Genomic DNA, 20653 nt, shown 5'->3' with positions numbered 1-20653 from the left:
CATAGCTTATTACTCTGTAACTGATTAAAGTTTCTAATCAAAATATTAACATGTTAATTTCCAAAGCAGGTTAATCAAAGTATAAGGCCTATTACAACTTTAAAGTGATATACTTATGAAGATAACCACTTTAGAGCCTGCAGTGGTGTTTTTATGTGTTTATTTAGTGACCAGTTTTCACTGTGCAATACAGCAGGTCAAGCTGATGGAATAGAGTCAGAACATGACGAATTCAACGCACTGGATCCATTTCATCAAGGTCTTAGGCAGAGAGAAACCAGCCGTATAGGAAAACATTGCGTAGTTTCGTTGCCGGGATACCTTCTGAAAAAGACAAGTTGACCATGTGTCCTGAAATAGTGCCATCTACTTCACCTTATTATGGTATAATCGCCATGGAAAGTTAACTGTAGGTTAAGTTGCAAAAAACCGCTTCAACATGTTGAAAACTTTCAACACACTATTAAATTTATGAGAACACGGAATAGAAAGGAACGAAAACGAGACAAAGGGTTAGGTAGGAAAGCTTTACAAGCCGCCACTCTGAGAGAGGAGTACCTTGCCGAGTACTGGAGACAGGACGCACCCGCATTCTGTCTTCACTGACTGCCTTACCGAGCCCTCTACCTATAGCTGGAGGGAGCGCAGCGAATCTCTGGGAGTCTCTCTGTAGCAGCTAGAAACTTCACTAGTTATGAGTGACGATCTGTTCTAGTACTCGTTTTCCATGGCGACTGTGTGTGGGGCAGCGGGTGGAGATAATTGTTATAAAATGTTTTGTTTTTACCGGCCGATGCACCATATGTGGGGCATCGGGTGGAAATAATTGTTTTAAAATGTTTTGTTTTTCCCGGCTGATTAGCAACATATGTGGGGCGGCGGGTGGAATAATTGTAGAATATAATGTTCCTATTATTTATTTAATGCTGTTGTTGTTTGCCGCTCTCAACACTGGCTCTCTAAATACAATATTGGCAACCAGAAACTGATTAGCAAAACGTGAAGCATGTAATTATAATTCCTAGTGCCCGCTTCATCTGAGGAATACATTTATAGTTACAGCTTATAGCTCTGAGGAATTAGGGGATTGTCTGGGATTCATAACCAAAAACGATTCACTCTGAAAGGTTCACTATATTCTGAAAGTCACAGACCAAAAGGAATCCACACAATCCAACTACCAGAGCAGTTCAGAGTCTAATGCGCTGATGCAACTATAACTGTTCAAATTAAATGTTCAAGTGAATGCTCGCCATAATTTGATGATAATGTTCATCAAACGCCACGCTAAATAATGGTAGAATGTCTGTCCCGCGGCGGCACGTGAAAATACGACATACGCAAACTGAAGATAGATCAAAAAGTCATCCCAGAATTAACACTTCACTCGAAAATGATTTCATGGTTATGCGTATCTCGAGTAACTTATTACGGCATCCGAGGCTGTTTATTGCAATGATACCGACGCGACGCGACTCCCGGCACAGGTGGTGCGCTAATCAGCGTCTGGAGAGAACTGGGGCCTTTCTGTCTCGCGCAGTGACTTATATATAAAGCCGCGGTGCGGACGGCTAAGGGAACGCCTTATCAAATCCTCTCTCCCGACTAGCCGCTCGGCTAGTAATGCACCACTTTAAGTTATCGAATAAACCATTGCTTCCTTTGCTGATGGCCGATGAAGCTCTCAGTTTAAATGTGGAATCAGCACACAGGTAAGTAATCATAATAAAAGTCTGACGTGGCTCAGTCAAATATTTTGGGCGAGAGAATTAGTTTAATTACACTACACGCAGCAAACGAGCTCTGAACTTACTCTTTGGAGATACGCTATCGCTATAGTTTTTTAGTTATGCAGTTGAAACTTCTCACATCTTTATGATTATAGCGGATCTCCCTTCTACTTAAATTTAAACATCCTAGCTTTTTTTTTTCTCCTACTTAATCTTTCTTGCTTCCTTAATTTTTAAGACAAATACCAGAAAATCATGAATTTCAACTAAAATTTTAATTTGTGAGATCCAGAATACTGTTTCTACTAAATTATTATGCAAAAGGAATCTAAATATAAATTTTTAAGTTTCTAGCTCTTTTCTGTTGAGCCAATGATTTTTACAGAAAAACGTCCAAATTTCGAAAATGGTTTAAGTTATTGAACTGATATCCAACTCATATTGATTTTGTATTACTCCTGACGTGCTAGAAACGTTTCAGGTTATTTACTTGATTTTTAAAGTATTGCGCAACATTTATGACGTCAGAGCTAGTTACAGCGGACTGGGCTGGCACACAATGGAGAGACTGATGTGCATTTTATAGGGCGTGAGTAGGCTTCTTCCCTACATGTGCTTTTCTGAATGTATTTGACCAACAAATAGCAAGGACCAAGGGGCCAGAATTGCATAAGTGGAGGCTCTCTCACCAAGCTGCATTCCATATGTTTTGGATTTTTCAGTTCTGACGATGGAGCCGAAAGCTTTCTTTTCGATTATCTTTATAGCTGTTACTGAATTCAAGACATGCATTTACAAAATGACTACCATTCAGCTGTAAACAATAGCTGAACCCATATAAACATACACTACTGGCCATTAAAATTGCTACACCAGGAAGAAATGCAGTTGATAAACGGCTATTCATGGGACAAATATATTACATTAGAACTGACATGTAATCATATTTTCACGTAATTTGGGTGCATGGATCCTGAGAAATCAGTAGCCTGAACATCCACCTCTGGCCGTAATAACGGCCGTGATACGCCCGAGAATTGAGTCAAACAGAGTTTGGATGGCGTGTACAGGTACAGATGCCCATGCAGCTTCAACATGATACCACAGTTCATCAAGAGTGGTGACTGGCGTATTGTGACGAGCCAGTTACTCGGCCACCATTGACCAGACGTTTTCAGTTGGTGAGAGATCTGGAGAATGTGCTGGCCAGGGCAGCAGTCAAACATTTTCTGTATCCAAAAGGCCCGTACCGGACCTGCATTATCCTGCTGAAATGTAGGGTTTCGCAGGGATCGAATCAAGGGTAGAGCAACGGCTCGTAACACATCTGAAATGTAACGTCCACTGTTCAAAGTGCCGTCATTGCGAACAAGAGGTGACCGAGACGTGTAACCAATGGCACCCCATACCATCACGCCGGGTGATACGCCAGTATGGCGATGACGAATACACGCATCCAATATGCGTTCACCGCGATGTCGCCAAACACGGATGCGACCATCACGATGCTGTAAACAGAACCTGGATTCATACGAAAAAATGACGTTTTGCCATTCGTGCACCCAGGTTCGACATTGAGTATACCATCGCAGGCGCATCTGTCTGATGCAGAGTCAAGGATAACCACAGCCATGGCGTCCGAGCTGATAGTCCATGCGGCTGCAAACGTCGTCGAACTGTTCGTGCAGATGGGTGTTGTCTTTCAAACGTCCCCATCTGTTGACTCAGGGATCGAGACGTGGCTGCACGATCCGTTACAGCCGTGCGGATAAGATGCCTGTCATCTCGTCTGCTAGTGATACGAGGCCGTTGGGATCCAGCACGACGTTCCGTATTACCCGCCCGAACCCAGCGATTCCATATTCTGCTAACATTCATTGGATCTCGACCAACGGGAGCAGCAATGTCGCGATACGATAAACAGCAATCGCGATATGCTACAATCCGACTTTTATTAAAGTCGGAAACGTGATGGTACGCATTTCTCCTCCTTACACGAGGCATCACAACAACGTTTCACCAGGCAACGCCGGTGTATGTGTATGAGAAACCGGTTGTAAACTTTCCTCATGTCAGCACGTTGTAGGTGTCGCCACCGGCGCCAACCTTGTGAGAATGCTCTCAAAAGCTAATCATTTGCATATCACAGCATCTTCTTCCTGTCGGTGAAATTACGCCTCTGTAACACGTCAACTTGGTGGTGTAGCAATTTTAATGGCCAGTAGTGTATGGTTTCAATTCTACATGAGGCGGGCATGCCTTTCCTCATGAGTTCTGGATGGTTCAGCAGGCATCAGTTGCTAGGATGGCACCCGGTTGTGGGGCGGCGTATGGAAATTTGTATATTGAATAATAAATGTGGAATTATCTTTCCCGGCACATGCACCATATGTGGGGCGGCGGGAGGAAATATTATTAAAATGTTGAATGTCATGTAGAAAAGATGCATTTCCCGGCCGAGTACCAACATATGTGGCGCGGCGGGTGGAAATGATTGTTAATGAAATGTTCCTATGATTTATTTAATGCTGTTGTTTGCCGTTCTTAACACTGGCTCACTAACTACAATATTGGCAACCAGAAAGTGATTAGCAAAACGTGAAGCCTGTAATTAGAATTCCTAGTGCCCACTTCAACTGAGAAATACATTTATAGTTACAGCTTAGGCTCTGTGGAATCAGGAGATTGTCTGGGATTCATAATCAAAAACGATTCACTCTGAAAGGTTCACTATATTCTGAAAGTCACAGACCAAAAGGAATCCACACAATCCAACTACCAGAGCAGTTCAGAGTCTAATGCGCTGATGCAACTATAACTGTTCCTATTAAATGTTTAAGTGAATGCTCGCCATAATTTGATGGTAATGTTCATCAAACGCCACGCTAAATAATGGTAGAATGTCTGTCCCGCGGCGGCACGTGAAAATACGACATACGTAAACTGAATATAGATAATTAAAGTCGTCCACAAATTAACACTTCACTCTAAAATGATTTCATGGTTACGCGTATCTCGAGTAACTTATTACGGCGTCCGAGGCTGTTTATAGCAATGATACCGACGCAACGCGACTCCCGGCACAGATTGTGCGCTGATGAGCGTCTGGAGAGAACTGGGGCCTTTCTTTCTCGCACAGCGTTCTTATATATAAAGCCGCGGTGCGGACGGCTAAGGGAACGCTTGATTAAATTCGCTGTCCCGACTAGCCGCTGGGTTAGTAATGCACCACTTTAAGTTATTGGCCGGCCGAGGTGACCGAGCGGTTCTAGGCGCTACAGTCGCAGGTTCGAATCCTGCCTCGGGCATGGATGTGTGTGATGTCCTTAGGTTAGTTAGGTTTAAGTAGTTCTAAGTTCTAGGGGACTGATGAACTTCGAAGTTAAGTCCCATAGTGCTCAGAGCCATTTGACCCATTTTTTTAAGTTATTAAATAAATCATTGCTTCCTTTGCTTATGGCCGATGAAGCTCTCAATTTAAATGTGCAATCAGCACACAGGTTAGTAATCATAATAAAATTCTGACGTGGCTAAGTCCAATATTTTGGCCGAGAGAATTAATTTAATTACACTACACGCAGTAGGCGAGCTCTGAACTTGCCCTTTGGAAATACGCTGTCGCTATGGTTTTATAGTTATTCAGTTGAAACTTTTCATATCTTTATGATTGTAGCGTATCTCCCTTCTACTTAAATTTAAACATCCTAGGTTTATTTATTCACCTACTTAATCCATCTTGCTTCCTTACTTTTTAAGACAAAAACCAGAAAATCATGAATTTCAACTAAAATTTTAATTTGTGAGATCCAGGATACTGTTTCTACTAAATTATTATGCAAAAGGAATCTAAATATAAATTTTTAAGTTTCTAGCTCCTTTCTGTTGCGCCAATTATTTTTACAGAAAATCATCCAAATTTCGAAAATGGTTAATGTTATTGAACTGATATTCAACACATACTGATTTAATATTATTCCTGACATGTTAGAAACGTTTCAGGTTATTTACTTGATTTTTAAAGTATTGCGCAACATTTATGACGTCAGAGCTAGTTACAGCGGACTGGGCTGGCACACAATGGACAGACATGTAAATTTTATACGGCGTGAGTAGGCTGCTTCCCTACACGGTGATGCTTTATCAGGACTGTGTCCTGGCAATGAAGATGAAGCCAAGTCAGTTGTGACACAGCGTTTCCTGGTGGAGCGACACGCCAGACTGTGGCCCTGCTGCCCTTTGCTCCATGACGGCAGAGGCAGCTGTGTACAGGTCTCGATACACACCCATGGGTCAGGCAGCAGACGGTGGCTGGCGTAGTGATGCCGATTCCGTCCTCGGACTCAGTGTCAGTGGCAGCAGGCACGGACAACAGGCTGGTGGGCCTGTGGCACCGTGTCCCTCGAAGGACCCATTGTTGTCTCGAACCGGAGGATGCTGCTGGTGTTGCCCAGTCGTCTCGTGTTCCAGCAGTGCTCTGGCATCGTGGTGCGGCTGCTCGGCGATGAAATCAAACGACGTCCTGCCCTCAAATTCGGCCTCATTTTTGCTCCCTTACTATCTATTTCGTTCTCTAAAACCTGGTGTCTAGTCACATCGCCCATAACAAAGACTCTCTCGAGCGTGTTGGCAGCAGCCCTCTTACTGCATCATTCTTTGCTGTGCGAGGCATTTTACTGCTCTGCTCAGCAGTTATCACTTCGCAACCCACTTACACATATCAGTTATTGTGCCCTATATGTCGAGATAGCATGGCCGATGGCCAGTTCTGTTACCACAATTCTCCGTGGCAGCCTCCATGCTACTTTCAGTCACCTACAAAAAAGATTTAATAGTTTTACCTAAAATACTGTTTAGTGTGACTACATCATAAAATATTTGTACCTTATTTCGAGACGCATGAATGCCTTGCCACATCCAGCTGTGTAATGTAAGTTAAAAACTACAACTAGATCTTAAATCACCAGACTGTCATTGGTTAAATTTATATTTATATTTATTGGATAAGGGTCTGGGGCACTCATGCTGAATTCATACTACCTTCGTACGTGGAGAAATGGTAGTTATGTCGTAATTTACATATAAATAAAATAAAATATTTATAATTGTTTGTGCTTTTTGACGGTTCTGAAACTAACATGTTCTCATGATTTTTGACATCATCAGCCTTCATATGATGTATCGTATTTGTGTGTTTGGTTCATTTGTTATAAATTTTGTAATTTGTGATAATGAAGAACATCAGTTATTTTTAAATTGTTATGCTTAGAAACGAGCGGTTCTAGGCGCTACAGTTTGGAACCGCGCGACCGCTACGGCTGCAGGTTCGAATCCTGCGTCGGGAATGGATGTGTGTGATGTCCTCAGGTTAGTTAGGTTTAAGTAGTTCTAAGTTCTAGTGCACAGAGCCATTTGAAACAAAGTTAAACTTCCACCGACCTCGACTCATCGTCGTGCCTCATTTGGTGTATCTAGTTTTCACGTGGCTTGTCTGTAAGGTGAGTTATGTATTTGTCATAGAATATTACAATTTGTTAACTCCGCCTGCTTAGCTGAGTGGTACCTTGCAGCGGCCTGGGCTCGATTCCCGGTTTTCTCCACCTGTGGACTGGTTGTTGTGTCATTCTCATCATCATCATCACCGACAAGCAAGCTGGCCAATGTGGCATCACCTGAAATAAGACCTGCAACCCGGCGACCGAACTTTCCCGGATGGGGCTTCCCTGCCAACAATGTCACATATCCATTTCATTTACGATTTGCCATCTCTATTTCACTTTATTTGTGTCTCCTTCCTTCCACTCCCCTAACAGTTGACTAGAGTATACGTTAAAGGCAGAATTATGCTAATTCTGTCAGAGACTACCCCTTATCGGTACAATTATTAACTTAATGCGGAAACTTAGTGTTGATCATGGCGTATTTTGCTGTTTTGTATTATAATTCGCCATTTTAAGGCCACGGCGGTTTGAAGATTCGTCACAAACACGTCAATTACAATTGAATGTCATTTAACGACTCATCAACAATAGAAGCCATCAAGAGATACTATGATTCCTGACCAAAAAGCCGAAATTCCGAACTCTTCTGGATAACGTAGTGGATTAAGATAGGGACTGCAGATTCGAAGGAAGTAAATTTGCATCCCACTAAAAGCTAACTTTTCTTTTTCTTCTTACCGTGCTCAGCACATTCTGGGGCGTTCTTATGAATGTAATACAAGTATGTTTTGCTATATTCAGTGTTATTAACATTCCTGTCTGATTAGAAAACGAAGGATTGAATAAATATTTGGCTATTTATTTCCGAATATCTGGCAATTTTCGAGTGTGTAGTTAGGCAGAAACCTAAGACGACAGCTTAAATTGCTGTAAGTGGAACGGGCAACAATAAAATTTATATTGTTCCTTGTCACAAATATTCGACTGCTTATTTCCTAGTGTACACAAAGACCGTGAAGAAACATATACTTCATTTTACAACCAGTGGCACTTCCGGTTGGTATAATTCTGTCACAAACACCGTGTGCGGAACAAACGCGTTCAGGCTGGATCGGAAAAGTCCCAATCCGCTGCTCATGGGCACTGGCTGCCTGCATCTTCGCACCCTGTGCTGCCTCGGACCACATGCTCTACGTCAGCAGCCTGGTCGCTCATCGACGGCTACTGATCACATCCCTATGCGTCGCGGGACAGCTGCTCGTAATTGTTACAGATCTCCTTTGGCTAGTTTTAAACATTATGCTACGTGATCACTGCTACAGTCTTCAGCCAGTGCCTGGCTAGTCCTGAAGAGTAAGCTGAGAGAAAAGTCGATATGTAGCACAGTTAATTTTGCATTTCCCCCCCCAGCAGCTGACCTACTGAGCTATCAGAGCTCAACAAGCAGTCAGCACGTTACACTGTGTACCAATAGACCAGAAGACGACCGGCAAGCGTAGTGTAAGCAGTTTATCCAGTGGACTTGTTGCAGCCTTAATGGCCGAGCGGTTCTAGGCGTTTCAGTCTGGAACCGCGCGACCGCTACGGTCGCAGGTTCGAATCCTGCCTCGGACATGGATGTGTGTGGTGTCCTTAGGTTACATAGGTTTAAGTAGTTCTAAGTCCTAGGGGACTGATGACCTCAGCTGTTAAGTCCCATAGTGCTCAGAGCCATTGGAACCATTTTTGCAGCCTTAAGGGAGGTAGGACGTCAAACGGGCCGACTTGGAGCAGGAGAGGCATCACAGGACATTTTAATTTCCACTGTTTATACTTTTAAAAATAAATTCATAAAACTTTGTCAGCATGAGCAGGAAGGATTCCGAATTTACACTCGCAGCAGTGGAAGCTCGAAAACACAAAAAATAAATTTTTTTACATGTGAAAATTCATTATTTTTTTACTTACTAATGGCAGCATTTGTTGCTATAGGTACACTTTTCTTCATAAGTAAGAGATATTCTTCGATGAATTTTGCACAGCATACAAACCATACTGAAAGGTTTGTGAAACTCTAGAATTTTACAAATCTATTAAACACTGTGGTAAAAATCGAGGTAATCAACTAGAATATTTGTGTTTTTTTCTAAATATGAAGTTTAAAATATAACAGCTCATTCGTTTTTTCATAAATTAAATAAATTCTAGAGTTTGATACACCTGTAAGTATGGTTTGTATGCTGTGCAAAATTCATCGAAGAATCTCTCGAACTTATGAAGAAAAGTGTACCTATAGCAACAAATGCAGCCAGTAGTAAGTGAAAAAATGATGAAATTTCGCACGTAAAAAAATTTATTTTGTTATGGTTTCGAACTTCCAATGCAATGGGTGTGAATCATGAATCCTTCCTGGTGATTCTGACAAAGTTTTATGAATTTATTTGTAAAAGTATAGATACTGTAAATTAAAATGTCCTGAGATGCCTCTCCTGCTCCAAGTCGGCCCGTTTGACCTCCTACCCCACTTAAGTCTTTTACCAATAAAACACAGTCTTTAGTTTACCTTTCCTAAACCCTTTTTTTTATTGCCACTTAAGAAATCTCCCCCAAATCACTTGTACAGATGAAGAATAGTAAAAGGCCTATCATACTTCGTAAGGGAACGCCACATGTAGCTTTGGATTCACTAGATGCTTTCAAGGGGAGGTCCCCAGGTGGGGGATCGTCTTTTTAAAACCAAATGTACGATGACGTGGGTTAGGATCCCAACTCACACCCTGCAGCTGTTCGGTAGATCCTCATTTGCGAGTAACTGACGAAAAAAAAAAAAATCGGAGTTTTATGTGATACTCAATAACGTTTAGAGGCTAAGTCCGTGTTCTGGTTGAATGGAATAATGGATAGGATAATAGTTTCCCATGCGAGAAGTAATAAGTACGAATCTCATCTAGGTCAAAGTTTTTTTTATTTTTAAACCTTTACCGAAGTGACTTTGATCATTATTTTTATTTAGTTAATTTGTTTAAGTTTTATCTCTATTCCTCTGTCACATTATTTTAATCATCGCATTAAATTTCTTTCATTTGTTTAATTTTTCTTTATATCATTACTTTTCCAACCAGAATTTTTATGAATATGAATTTAATTATATTTATCTGTTAAGTTGTAAGACATTTCCAGGGGCAGATGTGGACTCTGACCACAATCTATTGGTTATGACCTGTAGATTAAAACTGAAGAAACTGCAAAAATGTGGGAAATTAAGGAGATGGGACCTGGATAAACTGAAAGAACCAGAGGTTGTACAGAGTTTCAAAGAGAGCATAAGGGAACAATTGACAGGAATAGGGGAAAGAAATACAGTAGAAGAAGAATGGATAGCTCTGAGGGATGTAGTAGTGAAGGCAGCAGAGGATAAAGTAGGTACAAAGACGAGGGCTGCTAGAAATCCTTGGGTAACAGAAGAAATATTGAATTTAATTGATGAAAGGAGAAAATATAAAAATGCAGTAAATGAAGCAGGCAAAAAGGAATACAAACGTCTCAAAAATGAGATCGACAGGAAGTGCAAAATGGCTAAACAGGGATGGCTAGAGGACAAATGTAAGGATGTAGAAGCTTATCTCACTAGGGGTAAGATAGATACTGCCTACAGGAAAATTAAAGAGACCTTTGGAGAGAAGAGAACCACGTGTATGAATATCAAGAGCTCAGATGGCAGCCCAGTTCTAAGCAAAGAAGGGAAGGCAGAAAGGTGGAAGGAGTATATAGAAGGTTTATACAAGGGCGATGTACTTGAGGACAATATTATGGAAATAGAAGAGGATGTAGATGAAGACGAAATGGGAGATACGATACTGCGTGAAGAGTTTGACAGAGCACTGAAAGACCTGAGTCGAAACAAGGCCCCCGGAGTAGACAACATTCCATTAGAACTACTGACGGCCTTGGGAGAGCCAGTCATGACAAAACTCTACCAGCTGGTGAGCAAGATGTATGAGACAGGCGAAATACCCTCAGACTTCAAGAAGAATATAATAATTCCAATCCCAAAGAAAGCAGGTGCTGACAGATGTGAAAATTACCGAACTATCAGTTTAATAAGCCACGGCTGCAAAATACTAACGCGAATTCTTTACAGACGAATGGAAAAACTGGTAGATGCAGACCTCGGGGAGGATCATTTTGGATTCCGTCGAAATGTTGGAACACGTGAGGCAATACTGACCTTACGACTTATCTTAGAAGAAAGATTAAGAAAAGGCAAACCTACGTTTCTAGCATTTGTAGACTTAGAGAAAGCTTTTGCCAATGTTGACTGGAATGCTCTCTTCCAAATTCTAAAGGTGGCAGGGGTAAAATACAGGGAGCGAAAGGCTATTTATAATTTGTACAGAAACCAGATGGCAGTAATAAGAGTCGAGGGGCATGAAAGGGAAGCAGTGGTTGGGAAAGGAGTGAGACATGGTTGTAGCCTCTCCCTGATGTTATTCAATCTGTATATTGAGCAAGCAGTAAAGGAAACAAAAGAAAAATTTGGAGTAGGTATTAAAATTCATGGAGACGAAGTAAAAACTTTGTGGTTCGCCGATGACATTGTAATTCTGTCAGAGACGGCAAAGGACTTGGAAGAGCAGTTGAACGGAATGGACAGTGTCTTGAAAGGAGGATATAAGATGAACATTAACAAAAGCAAAACGAGGATAATGGTATGTAGTCAAATTAAATCGGGTGATGCTGAGGGAATTAGATTAGGAAATGAGACACTTAAAGTAGTAAAGGAGTTTTGCTATTTAGGAAGTAAAATAACTGATGATGGTCGAAGTAGAGAGGATATAAAATGTAGACTGGCAATGGCAAGGAAAGCGTTTCTGAAGAAGAGAAATTTGTTAACATCGAATATAGATTTATGTATCAGGAAGTCGTTTCTGAAAGTATTTGTTTGGAGTGTAGCCATGTATGGAAGTGAAACATGGATGATAACTAGTTTGGACAAGAAGAGAATAGAAGCTTTCGAAATGTGGTGCTACAGAAGAATACTGAAGATAAGGTGGATAGATCACGTAACTAATGAGGAGGTATTGAATAGGATTGGGGAGAAGAGAAGTTTGTGGCACAACTTGACTAGAAGAAGGGATCGGTTGGTAGGACATGTTTTGAGACATTAAGGGATCACAAATTTAGCATTGGAGGGCAGCGTGGAGGGTAAAAATCGTAGAGGGAGACCGAGAGATGAGTACACTAAGCAGATTCAGAAGGATGTAGGTTGCAGTAGGTACTGGGAGATGAAGCAGCTTGCACAGGATAGAGTAGCATGGAGAGCTGCATCAAACCAGTCTCAGGACTGAAGACAACAACATCTGTTATAGTATTCAATTATATGAAAATTCCTATCCGTCAGTTATAAAACCAAAGACCAAACAGTCTATTAATATTGACTGTACAGTGGTGTGAAAATAATGCTTACGAAATAACCGGGCGATAAACAGAAGAAATTAAATCGAAATTAATGTATAAAATTAATTAAAAATACATAACATGGGTTTCAACTGGAAAAAGAATGATGGGGAGAAAATGAGAGCAAATGAAGAGGTTATAAAAAATACATTTAAATCAATGAATCGAATAAAAATGATTACGAATGTCATTTCCATAAAGATTTTAAAATAAAATAAATTACTGCACGTGGCGGGATTCGAACCCACAACCTTCTGCATGTGAAGCTACTATCCTATTCATTACACCACGCAACCAGACTACGTGAAGCAACTTTTTTAACACTATTGTGTGACATACAATATACCGAAAATTTTTTTCGTCAGTTACTCACAAATGAGGACCCATCAGAGTGAATGGCTGTAGTGTGTGGTACTTGGGATGTGAAGCTACTATCCTATTCATTACACCACGCAACCAGACTACGTGAAGCAACTTTTTTAACACTATTGTGTCATACAATATACCGAAAATTTTTTTCGTCAGTTACTCACAAATGAGGACCCATCAGAGTGAATGGCTGTAGTGTGTGGTACTTGGGATCTTAACCTACAGTAGTGTACAGATGGTTACAAAAAGGCGATCCCACTGTTGGGGGCCTCCCCTTGTTAGATGCCCTTATTAGAACACAGTGGAGGCCTCAGGCCGCACTGAATTCTCAACATCAGATATCACATGCAGTCTTGCTTTCCCAGGTATTTGTGCACTGTCGTGTACCTGATGTGTGAGTAAGGCTCATTTTAGAAATATCGCTCTTGTCGTTGTTGCAGAATGGTCCCGCGCCGTGATGATCCTGTGCGCCCTCATGGTGCTCGCATGCGTGCTGCTGCTGATCGCAGTCTATGAGGTAACGCAGACTAAGCCAATGCTCAACATCGCACACCCACAGCTCCGAGTGTTCGTCTGTGGCCCACTTCTAACACTGTGGCATAATTCTCTGTAAATGGTTGCTCGGCATCTTTTTATATCCTTATATGGATACTTAATATGGATATGGTGTAGACACCATTGACGCCTGCTGCCGTCTAGAACGAAATTAGAATTATATATTAATACCTTCAGCTGCTGATGGACGTTGATATATATCAACGGGGACGGGTGAAAATGTGTGCCCTGACCGGGACTCGAACACGGGGTCTCCTGCTTACATGCCAGACGCTCGGTCCATCTGAGCCACCGAGGGCACAGAGGATAGAGCGACTGCAGGGACTATCTCGCGCACTCCTCCTGCAAGACCCACATTCTCACCTTATATGTCCAGACACTACCTCCGTAGTGTCCCTACCCAACACACTCATTACTCGTGGAATACGTTCTTACCAAGTCCCGTAAGAGTGCGCGGATGTACACATATTACCCGAACTCTTACAGGACTTGGTAAGAATGTCTTCCACGAGTAATGAGTGTGTTGGGTAGGGACACTAAAAAGGTAGTTTGTGGATATATAAGGTGAGAACGTGGGTCTCGCGGGAGGCGTGCGCCAGCTAGTATTATGTTCGAGTGTAATGACTTTTCTGGAGACTAGAAATCTACTCTGTAGGAATCAGCATGGGTTTCGAAAAAGGCGGTCGTGTGAAACCCAGCTCGCGCTATTCGTCCACGAGACTCAGAGGGCCATAGACCCGGATTCACAGGTACATGCCGTGTTTCTTGACTTCCGCAAGGCGTTCGATACAGTTCCCCACAGTCGTTTAATGAACAAAGTAAGAGCATATGGACTATCAGACCAATTGTGTGATTGGATTGAGGAGTTCCTAGATAACAGAACGCAGCATGTCATTCTCAATGGAGAGAAGTCTTCCGAAGTAAGAGTGATTTCAGGTGTGCCGCAGGGGAGTGTCATAGGACCGTTGCTATTCACAATATACATAAATGACCTGGTGGATGACATCGGAAGTTCACTGAGGCTTTTTGCAGATGATGCTGTGGTGTATCGAGAGGTTGTAACAATGGAAAATTGTACTGAAATGCAGGAGGATCTGTAGCGAATTGACGCATGGTGCAGGGAATGGCAACTGAATCTCAATGTAGACAAGTGTACTGTGCTGCGAATGCATAGAAAGATAGATCCCTTATCATTTAGCTACAAAATAGCGCGTCAGCAACTGGAAGCAGTTAATTCCATAAATTATCTGGGAGTACGCATTAGGTGTGATTTAAAATGGAATGATCATATAAAGTTGATCGTCGGTAAAGCAGATGCCAGACTGAGATTCATTGGAAGAATCCTAAGGAAATGCAATCCGAAAACAAAGGAAGTAAGTTACAGTACGCTTGTTCGCCCACTGCTTGAATACTGCTCAGCAGTGTGGGATCCGTACCAGATAGGGTTGATAGAAGAGATGGAGAAGATACAACGAAGAGCAGCGCGCTTCGTTACAGGATCATTTAGTGATCGCGAAAGCGTTACGGAAATGATAGATAAACTCCAGTGGAAGACTTTGCAGGAGAGACGCTCAGTAGCTCGGTACGGGTTTTGTTGAAGTTTCGAGAACATACCTTCACCGAAGAGTCAAGCAGTATATTGCTCCCTCCTACGTATATCTCGCGAAGAGACCATGAGGATAAAATCAGAGAGATTAGAGCCCACACAGAAGCATACCGACAATCCTTTCCACGAACAATACGAGATTGGAATAGAAGGGAGAACCGATAGAGGTACTCAGGGTTCCCTCCGCCACACACCGTCAGGTAGCTTGCGGAGTATGGATGTAGATGTAGTCACTATAGTCGCCCTCTCCTCGGTGGCTCAGGTGGATAGAGCGTATGCCATGTAAGCACTAGATCCCGGGTTCAAGTCCCAGTCGGGACACATTTTCACCTGTCCCCGTTGATATATATCAACGCCTGTCAGCAGCTGAAGGTATTATTATATAATTCTAATTTCTTTTTATATGTGTTACACTAGTTTGAATATGCACCCTACTGATATACTTTCAGACCTTCCTCGGGGGCTTTTAATGAGCGAAAGACATTCGAGTATACGGCTCTCAATGGGCTTTTTTCGAGTGAATTCATGCAGTTTCATCGTAAATGTACAGGTTCATAGTTTCATTGAAATGCAGAAAATTAATAGGTGAAAGACATTAACATAGTTTTCGAAACTAATAAAAGTAACAGCTATTCCTCACCACTACATAATTTTCAAAAGAATTTCTTCAGGGAAAACGAAAGTGGGTGGAGCTGAAGTGCCCCAAATCAGTAGATGGTAAAGGGTTATAAACCACACTGCCTGACAAACAAAGTAAAGCACCCAATAGACATGATTGGATGTCAGCGTAATTTTGTACATGTATGCCCAATGGCAGATGTGGATGGTTAGAGTTGCAATTCTCTGTGACAGGTAGAACGGCCACCAGAGGGTCTTAGTCTTGTTCATGTTTAGGGGCATGAACAGACCAAACGTGTTCAGTCTAGACCACAGTGAAGGACATGGACATGCTGCATACTCGTGTGAGACAGCGTTATTAGCACCTGGCGGAATTTGAAAAGGGCCTCATTGTGAGTCTCAATTTGGCCAGCTGGTCGCATTGTGCAACGTCCAGCTTTGTGGGGCATTTAGATGCAGTGTCGGACTGCATGTCGAACGTCATCAAGGTTCTGATCAACCACATCTGACCACTACAAGGGAGGAACGCCATATTGTACAGCAAGCAAACTGTAACCTCTTCACATATGCACCTGCCATCCTAGAACAAATAACAGACTCCCTGCAGCATCCTCTGTCGTTTCCACACCATTGGTCAGAGACTGGCAGCAGCCAGATTAGGGAATTAGAAATTACCATGCCATGTGTAGTCCCATCAGATCACTGAAGTTAAGCACTGTCTGGCTGGGCTAGCACTTGGATGGGTGACCGTCTGGTCTGCCGAGCGCTGTTGGCGAGCGAGGTGCACTCACCCCTTGTGAGGCAAACTGAGCAACTACTTGATTGAGAAGTAGCAGCTCCGGTCTCGAGATCTGACATACGACCAGGAGAGCGGTGTGCTGACCACATGCCCCTCCATATCCACATCCAGTGACGTCTGTGGGCTAGGGATGGCACGGCGGGCTGTCGGTACCGTTGGGCCTTCATGGCCTGTTCGGGAGGAGTATAGTTTTATGCCATATGTAGGCTACTTTTGACACTAAGAAACAAATGGCTACACTAGGAGTGGTGCCGGGACCAGAGAGTGTGGACAGCTGATGAATGGTGTCGCATTGCATTTAGCAATGAATCAAAGTTCTGCAGTACCCAATATGGCCATCGTCTCCGCGTTTGTTGGGGACTTCGGGAGAAGTCGCATTTTTCCAAGGTTTTAGCTAGCCACTGCAGTAGCATCATGGTGTTGGAAGCGATTGGGTATGACTTCAGGTATGTCACTTAGCATCTTCATCTGTCATGGGCTGATAGTGAGACTGGGCAGCCCCTAGCCCAAACTCGAACACGCAACACTCTTGGGAAATAGTCACCAGCACAAGACAGCCATCCAGCTGGTGACCAAGCGGTGCAATGGCACCGAGTTTTCTGTGTTTGGTCTCCACTTTGGCAGCCATCTGCAGCTACTGGAGGTGGTCCTAACCCAGGTGGGCATTGAGGTGAACAGAGCGTTTATGACAGAACACGACAGAACGTGTAACCCTATGCCAGTGGTCTTCAATCGTAGTGGATGACGAGTAGATGCACATCAGTCTCTCAGTAACACAGGACAAGGGTTTACAGTGGGTGAGAGATCTAGAGAACATGCTGAACGGGATAATACTTGAACACACTGTATATCGAGGCAGATCAGGGCAACACGCAGTCTTGCGTGACCTTGTTGAAACGTAACGTCGTGGAGACCTGGGGAACAGAGCACAGGCGTCGGTTTTAACACATAAGAAATGTAACGGCTGCTGTCTGTATTTCCTGCTAAGTGAACCGAAGGTTATCATGTTGTTTACTCAGTGGTAAGACACACTATTACGCCAGCTGTCGGGCGTGTATAACATTTACGAATTTTGGGCGTGTGTGACAATGACGAAGCGGGCTTATCAAGGACGTTAATTAACGAGAGGACACAATCAGCAGGTCCTAATGGAAGGACTGGTTAACAACTGGAACATCGTTTGTTCCTTTAAAATATCTTCACAAATTCATTACCACAGTACAGCAGATCAATACATTACAAATTTCCGTAGTCTCCTTCTTCTGACAATAAACATTTTTTAGTTGCAGGAATTAATTTTCTCTGTTAAAACAGTGCAATATTATGTATGATTAATCCATAGCAACAATCCAAATTTTGCATTATTCCAAAAGTATTGCAAGTAGTAGTTTACTATTTTCAGGCATTAAGAAACCAAATTTGTATTAAGTTCGAAAGGATTAAAAAAGCAGTTTACTTACTTTAGGCATTAATTTTTTTATTAAACAGTGCAATTATATTTTTATTCTATTTACACATCCAAAATTTCAAGCAAAACAATTCACTCAAAAAGTTCTTTAGACCACAGTGATTATGAGGAACTGGCCCAGCATGAGATTAGGATGCAAACCTACGGACAGCACATCACACTGCGTGGTAGACCTCGGGCACCTGACCTGCTGTGACAAGAAGTTTAACATTAAAAAGATAGCGGCACATCCAGAGCGCTATCTCTTACCCTGCTTGGTATCGAAATGTCTGCTCAAACTACTCATCAAATTGCTGGCTCGCTGCAATAACCGCTACAGAGCTCTATACCAACAGGGCAAGCTCACGGGGCCGCTGCTGGAATGTGCACACGCCGGGAAAGCTGGTCATGCCTATCCAAAAAAAGTACTCTCTACCTCGCGTGCCATCCTGTCTGAGACACCACGCGATCCTCTGACGCTCCACTCCTTCCTCCTCCAGAGAGCGCTAGCTCCTAGACACCCAAAGATGGGTTTGCTGGATATGAGGTATCGACCTCACCACGTGACTGAGAAGGCAATCTGGAAATGTTCGTTCTCCTCAAAACCTCTACACCCAGATATGTTCATTGTGATCCAGTACACAGAACCCGGACTCGTCTGAAAAGTGGTGCCGCTCCTGTGTCCAGGGCTGTTGGCGCACCTCTCTCTGCTGCTGTGTCAAGGGGAGCAGCAAAACTGATCGTTGTGCTGACAGTTGTTGCACGGTCTGTGTGCAAACTCACCATTTCATAACTCGAGGAATGGAACTGGACTGTACGACGCCACAAGACGAAGCAAACTGTGTCTGTCCTCTCTGGCGCAAGTTGCGCGGAGTCGTTGAGATCCTGCATGGCGAAATGACGAAAGAAGGCCGCAGCGCACTCGGTGTGACGTCACCCAGAGCGGGCCAGGCTTAGCAAAGACGCTGTGGTGACATAATGTTTCTCAAACGACTTTACAGAATCTGTTCGATAAAAAAAACTTGATTTGTACTTTACTTTCGGCTTTGTATGTCAGCACCATGGTGAAATGCCCATCATTTCGTTAACGGTCATAGCTGTGGTATTTCCTATATAAATAACAAGTTCGAAATCGTTACAATGAAAAGTAGGGGCCGCAATGACTTTGCATTTCGTGCATATTTCATCATATGTTGCTGCAAAAGAAATTGAGCTAAGGTTTTGAATTTTTCTTTAGACTTGGGAGGTCTCTGTCTGTCTCCAGTCTCGAGAAAATGGATTTTAAGTATATTTTAATTTCCGATCGCACGAGCGCAGGAATGAAACATCCATAACATCCCCTCATATGGGGCCAGCGGAAGCTGATATTAAGCTTTGCAGCAATCCAGAACACTGAACAGCTCCACACCACTAAGCAGCTGTGCAAAGTCTTTTATGTGCAGGATCCTACAGTTGTCTGTAATGGTGCAAGCGTTAAGAGCCCTATAATCACCAAATCGTCTTTCTTTTGCACGAGGTGTGTTGGAGAAAACCAGTAGCTATCGGACTGGCGAACAATGTCCCAACTGAAGAGCTCACTAAAGATGGGTTTTGCCTGGCGAAGTTTTTTGGATTGGGCCGACGGACTTTGTGACGGACAGGAGATCCCTCAGTGGTACTGATTTAATGATAAGTACCGTTAGTAATGCCTGATAGGCGAGAGCATATGGCACTACGAGGGGAACTTAATGGTCGACTTACACAGTGTGGAAACACTGTAAGTTGGTACCAGAAGGCGTAATGTTACTGACATGGGTAGTTAAGGCAGCTGTTGTGGACTCCACACCCGTCACTGGAGCAATGCAGTCGTGACAGCGTTGTGTAGACGATAGTTGTTGCTGCAGCTGAGGGCCTGTGTTAATTCCTCAGATGTCACGCCAATATGTTGCCAGAGGACATAGTTGTCAGTATTGGAACAACCTGTGTTCTAGGGCAAAGTACCGTTATCCAAGATGGCGGCCATGACGTCACAAACACATCCCCAATGACGTCAATCAAGATGGCGAATTTTGGCAGGAGGTTTGAATTTTGGTGGGAAGAAGGTCAATTGGGCTACCTCCACTAACCTGACCCCCCACCCCCCAGGAAATGACGGGAAGTTCAAATTCCAACATGATAATGCGTCACACATAGGAAAAGGGCGGGAAAATGGACTTGTCCTTATTATGTAACCAATTTCAAGCATGTGTGTTCGCCTCTGGGTCTGGATTCCAACTGGCTTAGTTAATATCGTTACCAGCAGAGAGCGCCACTGTGACGTCATTCAAGTTGGTTGATTTTGTCTGGAAGAAAGGACACTTGAACTACCTCCACTAACCTAACCTCCTCCCCAATAAAAATGGCGGAAAGTTCGAATTCCAGCATGATAATGTGTCACACCCCCTATCTCTACTAAGCAAAGAAAATGGTGGGAATAAAGGACTTGTCTTTATTATGTAAGCAATTTCATATAGGTAGGAAAATGGAGTTATTATACTTTCAACTTCCTAGTTTCAACTACTTTTCAAGGTCATCCGACTACCAGTTTCCATATCCGAAATACGTGCCCTTGGGTCAATGCATATAGGAAATGTCTGTGTTATTATGGAGGATGCTCGTATGATGTTCTAACAAAAA

General features: G+C 42.9%; 1 protein-coding gene across 1 annotated transcript in view; it reads left to right on the top strand.

The window, feature by feature from the left end:
* The window catches only part of LOC126354801 (uncharacterized), a 55494-nt gene that overhangs the window by 19370 nt on the left and 15471 nt on the right, over nucleotides 1-20653 (top strand). The window contains exon 3 of the mRNA XM_050004717.1: nucleotides 13414-13490. Coding sequence (XP_049860674.1) covers nucleotides 13414-13490 — 77 coding nt within the window. The remainder of the gene's footprint in view (nucleotides 1-13413; nucleotides 13491-20653) is intronic.

The sequence above is a fragment of the Schistocerca gregaria genome, chromosome 3, assembly GCF_023897955.1.
Source record: "Schistocerca gregaria isolate iqSchGreg1 chromosome 3, iqSchGreg1.2, whole genome shotgun sequence".
In the NCBI taxonomy this organism is placed as follows: Eukaryota; Metazoa; Arthropoda; class Insecta; order Orthoptera; family Acrididae; genus Schistocerca; species Schistocerca gregaria.
The sequence above is the reverse complement of the archived record's forward strand: the minus strand, read 5'-3'. Positions and strand labels throughout refer to the sequence as shown.